The 13,702-nt window shown below is 59.2% G+C and overlaps 1 protein-coding gene across 3 annotated transcripts in view; it reads right to left on the bottom strand.

The window, feature by feature from the left end:
- MPRIP (myosin phosphatase Rho interacting protein) overlaps window positions 1–13,702 on the bottom strand; it is a 93,855-nt gene that overhangs the window by 7,364 nt on the left and 72,789 nt on the right. For 2 of the 3 annotated variants that reach the window (XM_065909991.1, XM_065909992.1), the window contains exons 15-22: window positions 13,349–13,465; window positions 4,546–4,693; window positions 3,882–3,999; window positions 2,772–2,931; window positions 1,953–2,072; window positions 1,580–1,666; window positions 1,001–1,163; window positions 40–125 (exon numbers count right to left, since the gene is read on the bottom strand). In XM_065909991.1, the coding sequence (XP_065766063.1) occupies window positions 40–125; window positions 1,001–1,163; window positions 1,580–1,666; window positions 1,953–2,072; window positions 2,772–2,931; window positions 3,882–3,999; window positions 4,546–4,693; window positions 13,349–13,465 (999 nt within the window). Of the gene's footprint in view, window positions 1–39; window positions 126–1,000; window positions 1,164–1,579; window positions 1,667–1,952; window positions 2,073–2,771; window positions 2,932–3,881; window positions 4,000–4,545; window positions 4,694–7,266; window positions 10,912–13,348; window positions 13,466–13,702 lie in introns of all 3 variants that reach the window. The other variant, XM_065909993.1, reaches the window with a different exon arrangement.

Raw genomic sequence — 13,702 nt, 5'->3', positions numbered from 1 at the left:
GGTGGGCTCTGCACACCCAGGGCGGGCCCCCAGACTCACCTTGGACCTGAGGCCTCTGAGCTGCCTGCCGACACAGGACCTGTCTGTCTTCAGGAAATCGGGATTGCTCTTGGACTTCATGATATCTGAGAAGATGAAGAGGGCACAGTGCTAGTTTTGTAAACCCCCCAGAACACACAAGTCTGAGAGCTTCCCAGCTTAGCATCCTCATGTGACATCTCATCAACAAACCAGGGGAACGCCAAGCCTATAACCATGTCACAAGATCCCCAGAACAAGGCACGGGGAGACCTGGAAGATGACTACGGCCCCAGGATGGCTGCAGCCCCCACTGCTGCTGGGCAGCCCTGCTGCCTACTCTCCTGAGACCCCGGGATTTAGCTTCCTATACTTAAGGCTCGCTCTCCCTCTCTTGTGAAGAGCTGCATGGTGACTAGCGGGCCAGCCCCTGACTGGAAGCTGAGCCAGCTCTGTGCTCCTGTGTGAAGTGCCAGGTCACAGAATGCATGCGCTTCTGGTAACCCAAAGTCCTCTCGTCTCCAGACTCCTCGGAAGCAGCCAGTGTTACATCTGAACTGAACTTTGCTGCCTGTGGCCTTGCCTGCCTTTAAGAGAGCTCCTAACGCCTGGCCAGCAGCGATGCAGACCGCCAAGTAGGGGTCCTCACTGGCTGAGGGGGAGATTCCAGGATCAGTGAGTTTGGACATGGCCTCAGTCCTCGCCCTGCGGCCTTTTATAGGTTTTCTGGTGAAACCCCAGGATCACAAACCAGTGAGAGCCACTTCCAGAACCAGGGAGTCCATCAGGAAAATGAGAAACATGGCCTGCTGTTGTGAACATGCATGCCAAAGAGTGACTGCCCCTCGTGAGCTGGTGCCCGCCACGCTCTGCCCATTCAGCCAGGGAGAGTGTCTGACACAGAAAAGGGTCCTCTGCTGGATCAAGGGCCAGCAACCCCACCACCTAATTTCCAGAGAGAATCCAGAGCCACAGGACTCACCGTATCCGGACACAGGCGGGTTCTCTGGGGACTTCTCACCCAGCGCTTCTGTGGCAGCTTTGAGCTGCTCCTTCAACCTACTGACGTCGCAGTCGGCCTTTGCCCTCACAATGCTGAGTTCTGTGTAGATATCTTTGTACTTGTCACTGGCATACTTCTTGTCCTTGGGGACAAAAGGATAGCAGAGAGCGGTTACAGACAGGCTGGACTAGGGATGCCCCCAGAAGTGGAGGAAGCAGGTGGAGCCCATCTTGCGGAGGCAGAAACCAGACACAAAGTACAAGGGGCGTGGCAGGGCCCCTGCTCCGTGTGGGTTGGTGCTGCCTTGACCCTGAGGACACCTCTGTGCTTCAGGCTGGAAAACCCTGTCCTGGCTACCCCAAGTGAGTCCGCCTCCAGGAGCAGCTACAGGAAACGACCGTGTACTGGGGCCTTGGGCCCCGCCAGGCGGGGGACAGGACTGGCCCTCCCTCGTGTCCACTGCTCCTGCCCAAGAACAGGGTGAACGTACTCAAGCCTCTGCGTGTGATCTGGACACTCATGGCCCCACCCTCCAGGCCCTCGTGGGACATGCATTACCCGCAACGCCGTCTGTAACTCGTCCTTGAGGGAGCTGATCTCCTGTTTCAGGTACTGAATTTCTGATTCCTTGACCCTCAACAAGACCTAGAGAAAGAGAAATGAGGGAGCTGCAGTGTCACGCAGGTGTTCAGTGTTTCGTTTTGGAGATCAGCACTTGTGATGTGGTGGAAACCAGGGAGGGGGGCAGGTGAGTGAGGATGGGTTAAATGTAAAGGTCCCTGGGGCCTCGAGAGGTCCCCTGCTGCCTGGTGGCAAACTGTTCTTTGTGTCCTGGCATGACTTGGGTTTTCCCATAAGCTGGGGCCACCCCTGGTCCCACGTGCAACTCATGCGCTGCAAGCTGGTGAAGGGACCTGGCTCTGAGCCGTACCTCTAACTCGTAGGCGTCCTTGCCCTGTGTGAGGGGCGAACCAGCGGCCTCGCCACCGGCGTCCCCAGTCAGCAGTGTCCGTAGCCGTGAGATTTCTGCAGCCAGGCGGTTGTTCAGCTCCTGGAGACAGCGACACAACCACAAGGTGCTCTCAGAGCTGCCTGGGGCTGTGACCAGGGTGCAGTGGGCGTCTGAGTCAGCACGTGAGCTGTGACACCTGTGCAGAAGCCGTGTGCATGGGCCGGAGGTGTCCATGGAACTGTGCCGGCAGGAGCCGTGCTCCCAGCCCGTCACCACAGCCGGTGCTGAGCAGTTCCGGTTGTTCCCCAGTTTCTGCAGGGTTGGGGCCTTTTGCTGCCCTCAGCTTCTTTCCAGCTGACAGGTGGTTGCCTTAGGCCACTGCAGTGACTAGGCAGGCAGCTGTGGGCCCCCAGGGTCTCAAGCCAGGGCCAGGCTGACAGGCCTGTCTGCTCGGTGCCTTGGGAGGATGAGTGGTCCAGCGCACAGAGAGAGGCTCTCTTCAGATTAGACCTACCTTGAGCTGTTCCATCAGCCAGTATTTTAAGTGTGCCCCAGTTTTCTAAGCGGCAAGCACGTTTTAAGAAAATAATCTGACAAAATCCCATGTGAGCATTGTATGGTCTTGACCGGGAGGTGTTTAAACACGGTCCCAGCCTTGGGGATGGAACCCTGGACCTAAACCACACAGTGACAAGAGAAACAGAGCCTGAGGCTAGCAGCGGCAGTGCCTTCTGCCCACACCCTGGTGAAGCTGTTCATCGGGTGGGGCCTGCAGAGCAGGGCCCCTGTGAGGCTCACCTGGTTGTGGGCGTTGAGCTCCTGGTTCTCACGCTGGCACTGCCGCAGGGCCTGCCGCTCGGCCTCCAGAGCCTGGGCCAGGTGGGCATTCTCCAGGCACTTCTGTGAGTACTGCTCCGAGAGGACCTCCAGTTCACGTTGCACAGACTGCAGCTCCTCCCTGGGGAGCGGGCACCACTTACTCCTCTAGCCACGCCCTTGGCCCAGCATCCCCTTCACGAACCCAAGGGACAGCGGGACACCACCAGGCGGGGCAGCCATGCGCACCCCGTGCCCTGTCACAGCTGCAGATCTGCAGCCCGGCCTAGGGGCTCTGTCCTTCCCCCGGGAGTCTGAACTCCTCTCCTGGGGTTCGGGATCGGGAGAGCCTCACCCTTGCACCCAAAACATGCTGTTTCAGATGGAGGCCAGAACTGGGCCATTTCCAGCGCTGGCTGACAGCCTACACCAGGTCTACCCGGATTTGGAAAACCAAGGCCAAGGGGCTACAGGCTGCCTCCAGCTGAAGTGAGCTGCTGCTGCCGCCCACCCACCTCTACCGTGAATACGGCCCCCGTGAAGGCGGCTCTGCATGGCCTGCGGTGGCCGAGGGGAAAGCTCCCAGGGGTGCTGGTTCCCCTAAGGGCAGAGCTCAAGAGCGGCTGTGGGGTGGACGTGCCTCACTCTGCCACCTTGGCAGAGAACAGTGGAGCAAGTGCTGTTTGAACACGTGGGGGTTGTGGCCACATCTGCATGCACAGTTGGGGCATTTGTACTGCACTGCCGCCCTCCCCCCCCCCACCCCCCAGCTTCTGAAGCAGGGGCAGCTGACGGAGAGAAGGGATCCAAGGGTCTCCCAGGTGGGTCCTGAATATCTGACACTGTTAAGACCTCTTCTGCCACATCTTACTCTTTAGGTTTTACTAATTGGCTTCTGTTCAGCTCAGTAATGGGACCACTTGGGCTGTGAGAGCAGTGCTAGGCCAGAGTGGTGTGGGGCGCCTTGAACAGGAGGCTCTGAGTGGCCTTAGTGCCTTGGGCCTCCACCTGCACTCCCGGGACCCACATCTCAGAGGTTTGCACAAAGACAGGTGGAAGGCACCGTCTGCCAAGCTGGCCGGCCCAACTCACAGGTACTGTCGCCGCAGAGCCTCGACATCTGCGTTGACGCTGCTGATCTGGGACCGCTGGCTCTTCTCTAGCTCCCGCTCCATCTCCTCGCGGTGGGCGTTCTTCATGGCTTCAATGGCTGTGGACAGGATGTGGCCCTTAGTAACAAGAGGCTTGGGGCGAGACCAACAGGAAGGAGGCATCCTGCACCTTTGAGGCCTGGCCCATTGGCAGGTAGGCCAGGAGGATTCCCAGGGAAATCCCCGACAAAAGGGATCAGGTATGGTTTGGTTTTAATATAAAAAAAAAAAAAACTGATTCCATAAACATCCAATATAATATAGAACAAGCAGGCTTTTGGGTTGGCCTGTCTTCTCTCTCAGTGCTAAGACCCAAAGCTGCTGTGGAACACAAAAGGTGGGAATGCCGGCTGAGGCCCAGTGCTCAGTGCTGCCACTCCAGGCTCTGACGGACCAAGGCCCTGCAGAAATGTCCGCTATCAGAGAAGCACCAGTAAAGAGACTGACAAGATGAGGACAACCCCTCTAATGCACAGGTGTGACTGGCTCGGGGCTCATGAGCTCCCGAAGTGCTCCTTAAGCCAGCTGTCCCCCTGGAGAAGTGTTAGAGCTTGTGCCCAGCTCGGTGAGAGCCCATCACCCATCCTGGGGTGAGCGACTCCCACCTGAGATGGTGGCCGCGGTCTCCTCAGCCAGGAGGCGGTCTTTCTCCTCCCGCAGTTTCTCCAGCTCCCGCTGGTGCTGCCTCTGCAGGTCCTCAATCTTCTTCTGGTGTGTCTCTTCCATGGCTGCAAACCCCCGCTCGCACGTGGCCTGGAAGGTGCACAAGGGGCTTTACCCACTTCCCTTTGGCTCCCTGAGCAAACCGTGACTGAGCAGACCACAGTCCCACCCCGCCTGGCCCGCAGGGCAGGGAGCTGCTCTCTGGGGCTGAGCCCGGCACCAGCTCACACCCAGAACAGTTAGAAAAGGGTGTTCAACCCGGTGAGTCCTGCCTGATTCCTGTGGTTGTTTTGAGTTCCATTTCTCTGCAAAGAGCTGGTACTGTGGGTAGGAGGAGGCTGCCGTGGAATTGAAAACAGCCCATCCTGGCCCTTTATGGAAAACTGCCAGGTAGGACTGATACGAGGACAAGAGAGCATGGGCAGAGGCTGGCATGTCTGGTCTTGAGTTAACCCCTGACGTGCTCAGCACCGCCATACCCCAGGTGTTGGGCACAGTTGTGAACAGATGTCTTGGTCAGCTGCCAGGAGCTGAGAGACCCTGTGAATGACAGTGACCCAGGACATGGAGCCGGGGGCCCAGCCCTGCTACTGCCCAGCTGGCCGCTCTGAGATGGTCACTGAACTTCTCAGTCATGCGCTGAAAGAATCAGATTAGGGTGTGGGACACTTCCTTTTCCTTGTGAAGGAGTACAAAGAGGGGTCCTAATTACCAGGTGCCTCTGCTCATTGCATCGAGGTCATGGCAGAACTGCTCCCCGGCCTGGTCTGTGCCTTGCTCGGTTTATGACCTGGATGTGGCCTTGGGGACCTAAGGAAGTGGTCCAACTACCCCACACACCCACCCTGTATCCACCAGGCCTGGCGTATCAGGTTAGTCTTCTGCCCGGGGTGGGTGAGTGTGCCTGTGGCCGTCAGGGCTGGCCTGTGCAGCTCTTTTGTGGATGGAGGCACACTGGGACCTCTCTAACAGAGAGGGCTTCGCTCAGTAAGGCGCAGGAACCACGTTTCTCAGTTCTCTTTCAGAGCTGCGAGAATGTGGCCACATCACCTCCGATGTAAGTCTGGGGGATCTTCTTGTGCCCGGATCCAGGAAGGATACCAGGAACCCAGTCTGTGTCTGGGCACCTCCGTCTGACTCCCACAGGAGCAGACAGACCTTTCTGGACTCCCCAGTCAGCATTTTCACACTCAGGGTCTGCACTTTCCTGGGACAGACCTGCTGTCCACCACTCACTGGGCATTCCTCCTCACAGTGCCTTCCAGATGGAGCCCCTGTCTCCTCTTTGCAGCTCACACACCCCTGGACACCTGGAGAGTCCCAGAGCTGCCCTCCCACATGCTTTGGTTCAGCATGGCCTCTCGGTCAACACACGGGTGGGGGAGGGTTTAAGTCATAGTTTGATGTGAATGTTTTAGAGTATTTCAAGGTAAGGATCAGAACTCTTACAGAAACACTCAGGTAGCTCCTTGGATAGCATATGTTAATCTGTAAATACAATTCTAACTTTTAAGACAGTAAACCCTGGGGTCAATCGGTTCCTTGATGACTACTGTGCAGAGTTGCCAGAAAAGGCACCAGCTTGCAGCTATCAGGAGAGGAACCGAGACCCCAGTCTCCCTCAAGTGACTGCCGTCAGCCCGGCACCCAGGAGGGCAGTTTAGTTGTAATTCCTGTGTCTCACAGGACCCAACGAGAACAGACTCAGGACAGAGAATGCTACCCAAGTCCCCAGCCTGGCCTACATCCCTTCAGGGGCCCAGCATGCGCCCACATCAGCACAGGTGCTTCTTCCTTCCTGACTTCAGGCCAACTGCACAAGAGGCCGGTCCGCACCTCGTCTAAGTTGCCTCCCATGCAGACCCTGAGTGTCAGGGGAAGCAGCTGGGACGTTACTTTCAAACGCCTTGCTGGTGTGCCCTGACTGCATAGGACCGTGCAGCACTTTCCATCAGCCCTTGAAGCTTCCTCGGGATTCAGAATGGCTTTCAAAAGGTTTGGACTGATTTGGGAAAAGGCAATAGAAACAGCCTGGCAGGTGCCAAAGTGCCTGCTAATGCCCAAATGCTTATCACAGCAGCACAGCCACCTCAGCACTGGACGTAGTGCCGGCTAGAGGAAGGGGGACACATGAGGAGCCTGGCATTTACTGCATTTGTGTGGCGAGAAGCCCAAGAGCAGGCGGCCCAAAGCCCAGGCAGTGCCACACAGCTGAATGCTCCGGGGCTGGGAACGTCACCTGGACAGGCCAGGGCCATGGCATCCTGCCCACCAAGGCGGGGTGTGAAACAGGATGGATGTGCTGGGGGAAGGTCACTTCTCCAAACCATGGAGAAAGGAAGGCTGCATCTCCTTGAGAAAACAACCATTCCTGCACAAGGTTCCCCACTGGACGCGGCCCCTGGGGGGGGAGGTGGGAAGTGGCCCTTGACACTGTGTGGCAAACACCCCTGTCCTTTGAGAAGTCCGACTTTACACTCCCAGGACAGTTAGGAGAGGAAGCTCACCAAGTCCAGGCCTGCAGCACAGCCTGGAGGTGAGGGTGGGGCCCCCCACTGGGCTCTGCTGAGACCCCCTGAAGCCCACAGGCAGTCAAGGGGGAACAGCATATTTGGAGCTAAGAACCCTGTCCCAGCTCCACCCCGACCGCTCTGCTTTGAGACCTTGAGGCTCTCCAAGTCCCTCTGGCGCTCCTCCTGCAGCGAGGCCACGCCGCCCGACGGGTCCTTGTGCTCCAGCTCCTCCCGCAGGATGTCCACTTGTGCCTCTAGCTCCTGGACGCGCTCCCTCAGCCCCGCCATGGACTCAGCCTCGCCCTCAGCTGGTGAGCCGGAGAGGGGCTGGCCCTGGTAGTGGCCCAGAGTTTCCTGCAGGCACCGCAGGGTCTGCGAGTAGTGCTCCTGCAGGGCCCGCAGCTCCTCCTCATGGATGGTCTGGAGCTCTCTCACCTTGAGCTGGAACCTGGCCTCCAGGGCCTGCACCTGCTCCGCAGGCCGCCCCCCCAGGTCCTGCTCGGCCCTGGCCCCGGCGTCAGGCTGGCCCCGGGCCCTGCCACGTGCAGCGTGCAGCACGCCCTCCACGTGGACCTCCTCCTTGAACTGCTCTGCTGGGGCAGCCAGGCGCTCGCCGTGCGCCAACTCCAGACACCCCTGCTGCTGGCCCAGCTGGGCGACCTTGGTCTGAAGTTCCACGTTCTCCCTTTGGGCAAAGGCAAGCACGTCCAAGTACTCGCCCTTCTGCTTGCGGAGAAGCTCCTCGGACTCCTCCTGCAGGGCCCCCGAGGCCTGCTCATGCCCCTGGTAGGGGGCCCCCTGGCCCAGCCAGGACTCCTTGTAGCCCCGGAGCTCATTCTCATACTCGAGCCGGATCCTGCAGGCTGCATAACACACCTGAGCCTGAAGAATCGCATCCTGAACTAATAAAGAATACTGGCCGAGGCCTCCCAGACAAGCACGGCGCGAGAGATGCTGGGACACCTGGAGGAGCTTCCGACAGTCTCCAAGTGCCTCCACAGAGGGAAGCGAGGTTAGGGAGGCAGAAATCTCCCCCAGGAGACTGGCCTTATCTTTAAGCTGCAGGGCGAGCTCCTCCTGAATAGCAGCTAAGACCCCAGAACTCTGGCTGGACAAGGGAAAAGCCAGGGAGCCGGCTGGGTCCTGATGACTTGGTGCTTCTACCGGCGGGCGCCCGGCCCAGGACACCTGGTCACCGTCTCTGGTGCCCAGCGGAAGCTGCAGGGCTTCCGAGACCTGCTGCATCACCCTCTCAAAGGCAGGGGTCCGATAGGCCCCCAGGACCTCCTGCAGCATGCACTTATGCTGCTGCAAGGCCGCCTGTGTCCCCTGGAGGGTCTCCTGGGTGCTCCGGAGCCTGCGGTGGAGGGACTCCCTCATCGAGCATGCGGCGAGACTGAGCTCGGCCCTGACCCACGTGGCGTCCGCCAGGGCAGGGGCCGGGGCCGGGGCCGGCCGGGCACACGACTGCCTGCCTCCTGAGGCGCTGGCTGCCTCTCCGCCCAGCATCTCCAGGTGCCGGCTCAGGGACTCGACCTGGCTCCAGAACTCTCCATCCACCAGCACCTTCTTGGCCCAGGCATCTGCTGGGGCCTCTGGACAGACCACAGCACTTTCAGACTCCAGCGGCCACCGTCTTGACTGAGCGATCTCCAGGAAGACCTGCGACATGTCCAATGTTGTGTTCCGTAGCGAGTCTGCGATCTGGTCTATGAGGGAGGCTTCCAGAGCGATCTGTTCAGAGATGAGCTGCAGCTGCTCCTGCTCGCTCAGCGTCAGCATGTGTGGCAGCTGCAGGGATGGGACCTTCTCCTCCTCCGAGAAGGCTGCTTCCCCCGTGGAAGATGCCCGGGGACGCAGGGCCTGGACAGCACCCACGAGCAGGCTCTCCAGACCAGCCAAGGGCCCTGCTCCTGCGTCTCCTGGCAGGGACCGCAGCTGTTCTCGACAGCTCTCCAGGCAAGCCAGAGCCTGGCTGTTTTTCACCTGGAAGTCGTTGAGCTCCCCAACATGGCACTCGACCGCCTCCGCCCTGGCCTGTCTCTCCTGCTCCAGCTGGGCAGCCAGCGCAGTGACCTGGAGCAAGCTGGCTCGGAGCTGCTCGCAGAGCCGCGCCTCGGTGCTGGCCCACTGCTGGTGCAGTGCAAGCAGGGCCTCCTGGCTCTGGCCCTGCTGGCTCTCCAGCCTCGCCGTCACACCTTTGAGCTTCTCCTCAGTGACGTAGAGCTTGGTCTCCAGGGAGTGGATGATGGACAGGTAAGCGTCCGGGTCGCTGGGCATGGGAAGCGAGCTGGGGGTAGCCTCTGATGACATACTTTCCTCCGAGGGTGAGCGCTCCTGACTGGTGTCCGAGGACACGCTGCTGGCCCCAGTCTTCTCGCACCCGTCAGGGTGGGTATACTTCTGACACTGGATTGTGGAGAATCGGATTCTTTGCCTCTTAACGCCAGGTACTCCCTGGTCAGGTTTTGAGGACACTTCTGACCTCAGGAGCACCATGCTCTCTTCTCTGCTGGAGCTGCTGTCCCCCAGCTCCTCCCCTGGGGCCACATCCTCCAGCCCTGAACAGGGCAGGCCTGGAGGCATGTCGGCAGTCTGGCACTGCAGGCCCACATGAGCAAGGATGTCCTCAGTATCCTCCAGAGACTCTGTGGCCAGTTGCCGTTCGATCTCTCCCTCTGCCTGGAGCTTCCCGTCTGCCTCATCTAGGCTGCTCCCCAGGGCGGACGTCCCCAGCAGAGCCTGCTGCAGGCCCTGTCCCTCCCTCTCCAGCACCTTCTCGTGCGCGTCCTGCAGGCGCCGCAGCTCCTCCTCCTTTTCCTGGAGCCGAGTGTGTGCGCCCTGGAGCTGGCCGGCCACCCTCCTGAAGGAGTGCTCCAGGCTCTGGTAGTCAGCCTCCCTCCCCCTCAGCTTCTCCTGCAGTGCAGCCACATCCCCATCGGACAGGGTGATGCGGCCCAGCAGCTCTTGGAGGCGCTGCTGCGTCAGATCGCGCTCATCCCGCAGGCTCTGCACATGCTCGGCCAGCTTCTGGATGCTAGCCTCCTTCATCTCCAGCTGCTGTTCCAGCCGCTGCACCGCCTCGCTGCCCTCAGACCCGGCGCTCAGCTTCTCTTCCTGCAGCGCCTCCACCCGGTGCTCGTGTTCCTGCAGCCGCCCCTCGAAGGCGCGGGCCCTGTCCTCTGCCTCCGCCAGGCTCCGCAGCAGCTCCTGCTTCTCCCGCTCGCAGCTCCCCAGCAGCAGCTCGTAGTTTCTCTGCAGTTTCTCCTCCATCAGCCTCTGGGCCCGCTCACTAGCGCCCAGCTGCTGGCTGAGGTCGGCGATGCGCTCCTGCAACTGCTGTACCTCCTTGTGCCGGTCCCGCTGCAGCGCCTGCTGCCGCTCCAGGTCCCGCAGCTCCTGCGTCCTGCCCAGCAGCAGGGCCTCTGCACTCTGCAGCTTCCGCTCGCTGGCGCGCAGCTGGGCATTGAGCGCGGCCTCACTATGCTGCCGCTCCTCCAGCTGCTCACGCACCTTGTCCTTCTCCAGCCTCAGCTCGCCCTGGAGCTTGGCCAGCGCCTGCTCTTTGATGGCCAGCTCAGCGGTGGTGTTGCCCAGCCGCGCCTGGAGGCTCCGGATCTCGGCCTCGTGGTGCCGGATCGCATCCTTGGCCTCCCCGTAGCTGCGCTTCAGGGCCTGAATCTGCCGTGTGATGAGCTCCTGGCGCTGGCACTGGGCCTCCAGCTCGCCGTGCAGATCCTGGTTGACTCTGTGGAGCCTCTGCCAGGTGCCAGACGGGGAGGTAGCCACTTCGGTCTTAAAAAAACCGATGAAACACGAGTTAGTAACACTCGGCCTCCCAGTTCTGAGTGTCACACCTCTGGCCAGGGTCAAACACAGAAAGGCTCCTTTATGGGTCTGTCTTTTATCCTTTGCACAATTTTTCCCCCCATTTAAAAAAATAACAAATCATCTCAATTTTTTTGGTAAGCAGCTGTTTCCAGATAAACAGAAAACATGAACAGTAACATCAAAACAGCTCTAACTGCACAGCTTCTAGGAGAAATAAACCAAACAAAACTGAACAATGGAGCACAGTGGTAAGCAAACGAAGACTGCGGGACGAGAGACTCTGGCAGGAGGCGCGGGTAGGAGCAGAGCAGAGCATCATTTGTTTTGCGAAACAAAAGGCACATGACTCTAGACCACAAACCCCACAAGAGCGCAGCACCCGACACGCTGCCCCTTCCTTCTGGGACAGGAGAAGGAAGGGCGGCACCGCTGGTGGACGTCAGTGAGGTGACATCCGAGACACTCCTGTGGGAGGTGGCGCCTGTCCTCCACAGTGACAGGAAGAACTAACCTCTACCTGCAAGAAGACAAAACGAGGGGGAACGGAAACCATGGAGTAAAACATGAGAGTTAACAAACCTTTGTGGAGTTCAAAATAACAAAGTGAAGCATGCAGAAAATAAAACAATTGAAACAAAACTCCTCAAACTGAAAGGCATGCAGAACAGACAGAACTAATTAACGGAGGAAAAAACAAGAACATGAAGGGAGTGAGAACAGCTCAGCCTCAGAACTGGCCTGCCCATGGCTCCCTTGAGGTACGCTGGCGGGGAAGCCACAGGTGTGACACTCAGTTACGTAAGTTAAGAGACACTCCACGGCCACACATGCCAGCTCCTCCTCCCGGCCGGGAGCACGGCACCCACCCGCCACCATGACCCTCCTCACCCTGAACCCCAGAGGCCCTCCTCGCTCACCCAGACTTGAGATCATAAGCAGTGTGAAAGCAAAGGGAGGTTAAGAGTAACTGCCCTCTGACCTGGGAGGGAAGTATTAACATATCTGGCCTGGGGCCAGGCTCATGCAACCATCCAGGTCAGACACAGGTGGGTTCTAAGGTTAGCAATGTGCAAAATCTGCTGCCAGGATCTTCTCGGCCTGGCAGCCCAACCGGGGTTTAAAAAGGAACTCCCCAAACCTGCAGGGTCTCTGCACAGATGTCCCAGAAAGTCCTGGAGTGACATGTGCAGGAAAGAGGGGTGTCCCCACACTAGGTCCCAGGGCCTCAGGGTCTGAACTGGGCATGGCAACAACTACGGCTGAAGGGCTGGGAGGAGGGTCCAGGGCACACGGGGTGCCTAGGGCTGAGGCCAAAGCTGGGGGGAAAGGAAAGCAGAAAAAACATCCACCAGAGGGTGTTGTGAAGAGGGGCAGGACAGACTGTCCCAAAAGTCCACCGGACCAAGGAAACCAGTGTGCTGCGGTCTGCAGATGCAGAGATGTATCACAGCAACTCAGGGCCCTGGAGAGTCAGGGGTGCCCTCTGGGACCGTGTCTTGGTCTACACAGACAAGGAACCTTGTGCTGGGGGAGGGGGTGCAGGACCCGGACTGGACTGCGGCGCCCTCAGCCTTGCATGACGAGACTTACGTTCTCAGCCCCACCATCCAGCTTTGCCCTTCCTGGAGCTCAAGCTCACCTGTCTGTTACCTCTCCCCACCACACATCTGCTAAGGGGGCAGTGGAGTGCTGGACCCCAGAATGGAGCAGGGCCTGAAGCACTGCGGGACGCGCAGTTCACACCAGTCTGCCCTGCCCAGATGCCCTCCTGCCTGTGAGACACCCACGGCTCCCTGAAACCACCTGGCGGCCGGCACTCTGGCACAGAGACCTCTGCGGGAGACAATGGGTCTGGACTCTTGGCTCAGGAATGGGCAGCTGTGTTTCCCCCTCAAACCTCAGGCTCGTCAGAAAGTAAGATGTGGGGCTGCTAGGCAAGGGGACAGTCCCAGGCTGCCCCGTGGGTGGGGCACAGACATGGCTGGGGGAGGGGACCAGTCCTAGCTCTGCCACAGGCAGATCCTAAGGAGGCACCTGGGAGGATCCTAAGGAGGCCTGTTCCTCAGTGTCTTCTGTAAAATAAGACTAACGCTCTTCTTGTGAAGTTAGAAATGACTTGCAAACATGTGACATTGATTAATAAATATATGTTGGGCTCTATGAAAGCTGAAGATAAAGACAACTAGAATTATTTTATTAAAAAACAAAAGAGCCTTAGCTGTAGAGGGTTCATCAGATTCTCCCAATGTTGTATGAGCAGCAGAAGCACACTGTCCAGAGTGCCTGCTCCTGCAACAGAGGGCCCTGGAGCCTGGCACTGGTTTTTGCACATTCCTAGCCTGCCTGGGTCCTGCACATGAAGCCCGTGGGTGCCCAGAGGGTGGCAGCCCCTCAGCCCTACCTGCAACACATAGCCCTCCCGGGCGCTCTGCTCCCGGCCCAGAGCCACCCTCAACTGGTCCTGCAGCAGTCGGTTCTGTTCCAGAAGGTCTGAGGCCTCCTTCTGGCTTTGCTCCAACTGCGGGCAGAAAGACATACGTGTGAAGCAGGATGGCAGCAGTGGTCAGGGGCAGCGCAGCATGGCCCTCGTGGTCCTCCCGGTACAGAGTGGTGGAGCTCGCCGGCAGGTGCACTTCTCGGGTCTACACTGCACCAACGGTTCAGCTCAGGCCGAGTCTGCATGGGCGCCACTAGCTTCCAGCTGCTGGGGGCTGCACCAGGCCAGGCCCTACAGGAACAAGGCCTCCATGCCTGT

The sequence above is a fragment of the Muntiacus reevesi genome, chromosome 18 (genome assembly GCF_963930625.1).
Source record: "Muntiacus reevesi chromosome 18, mMunRee1.1, whole genome shotgun sequence".
Lineage (NCBI taxonomy): Eukaryota > Metazoa > Chordata > Mammalia > Artiodactyla > Cervidae > Muntiacus > Muntiacus reevesi.
The sequence above is the reverse complement of the archived record's forward strand: the minus strand, read 5'-3'. Positions and strand labels throughout refer to the sequence as shown.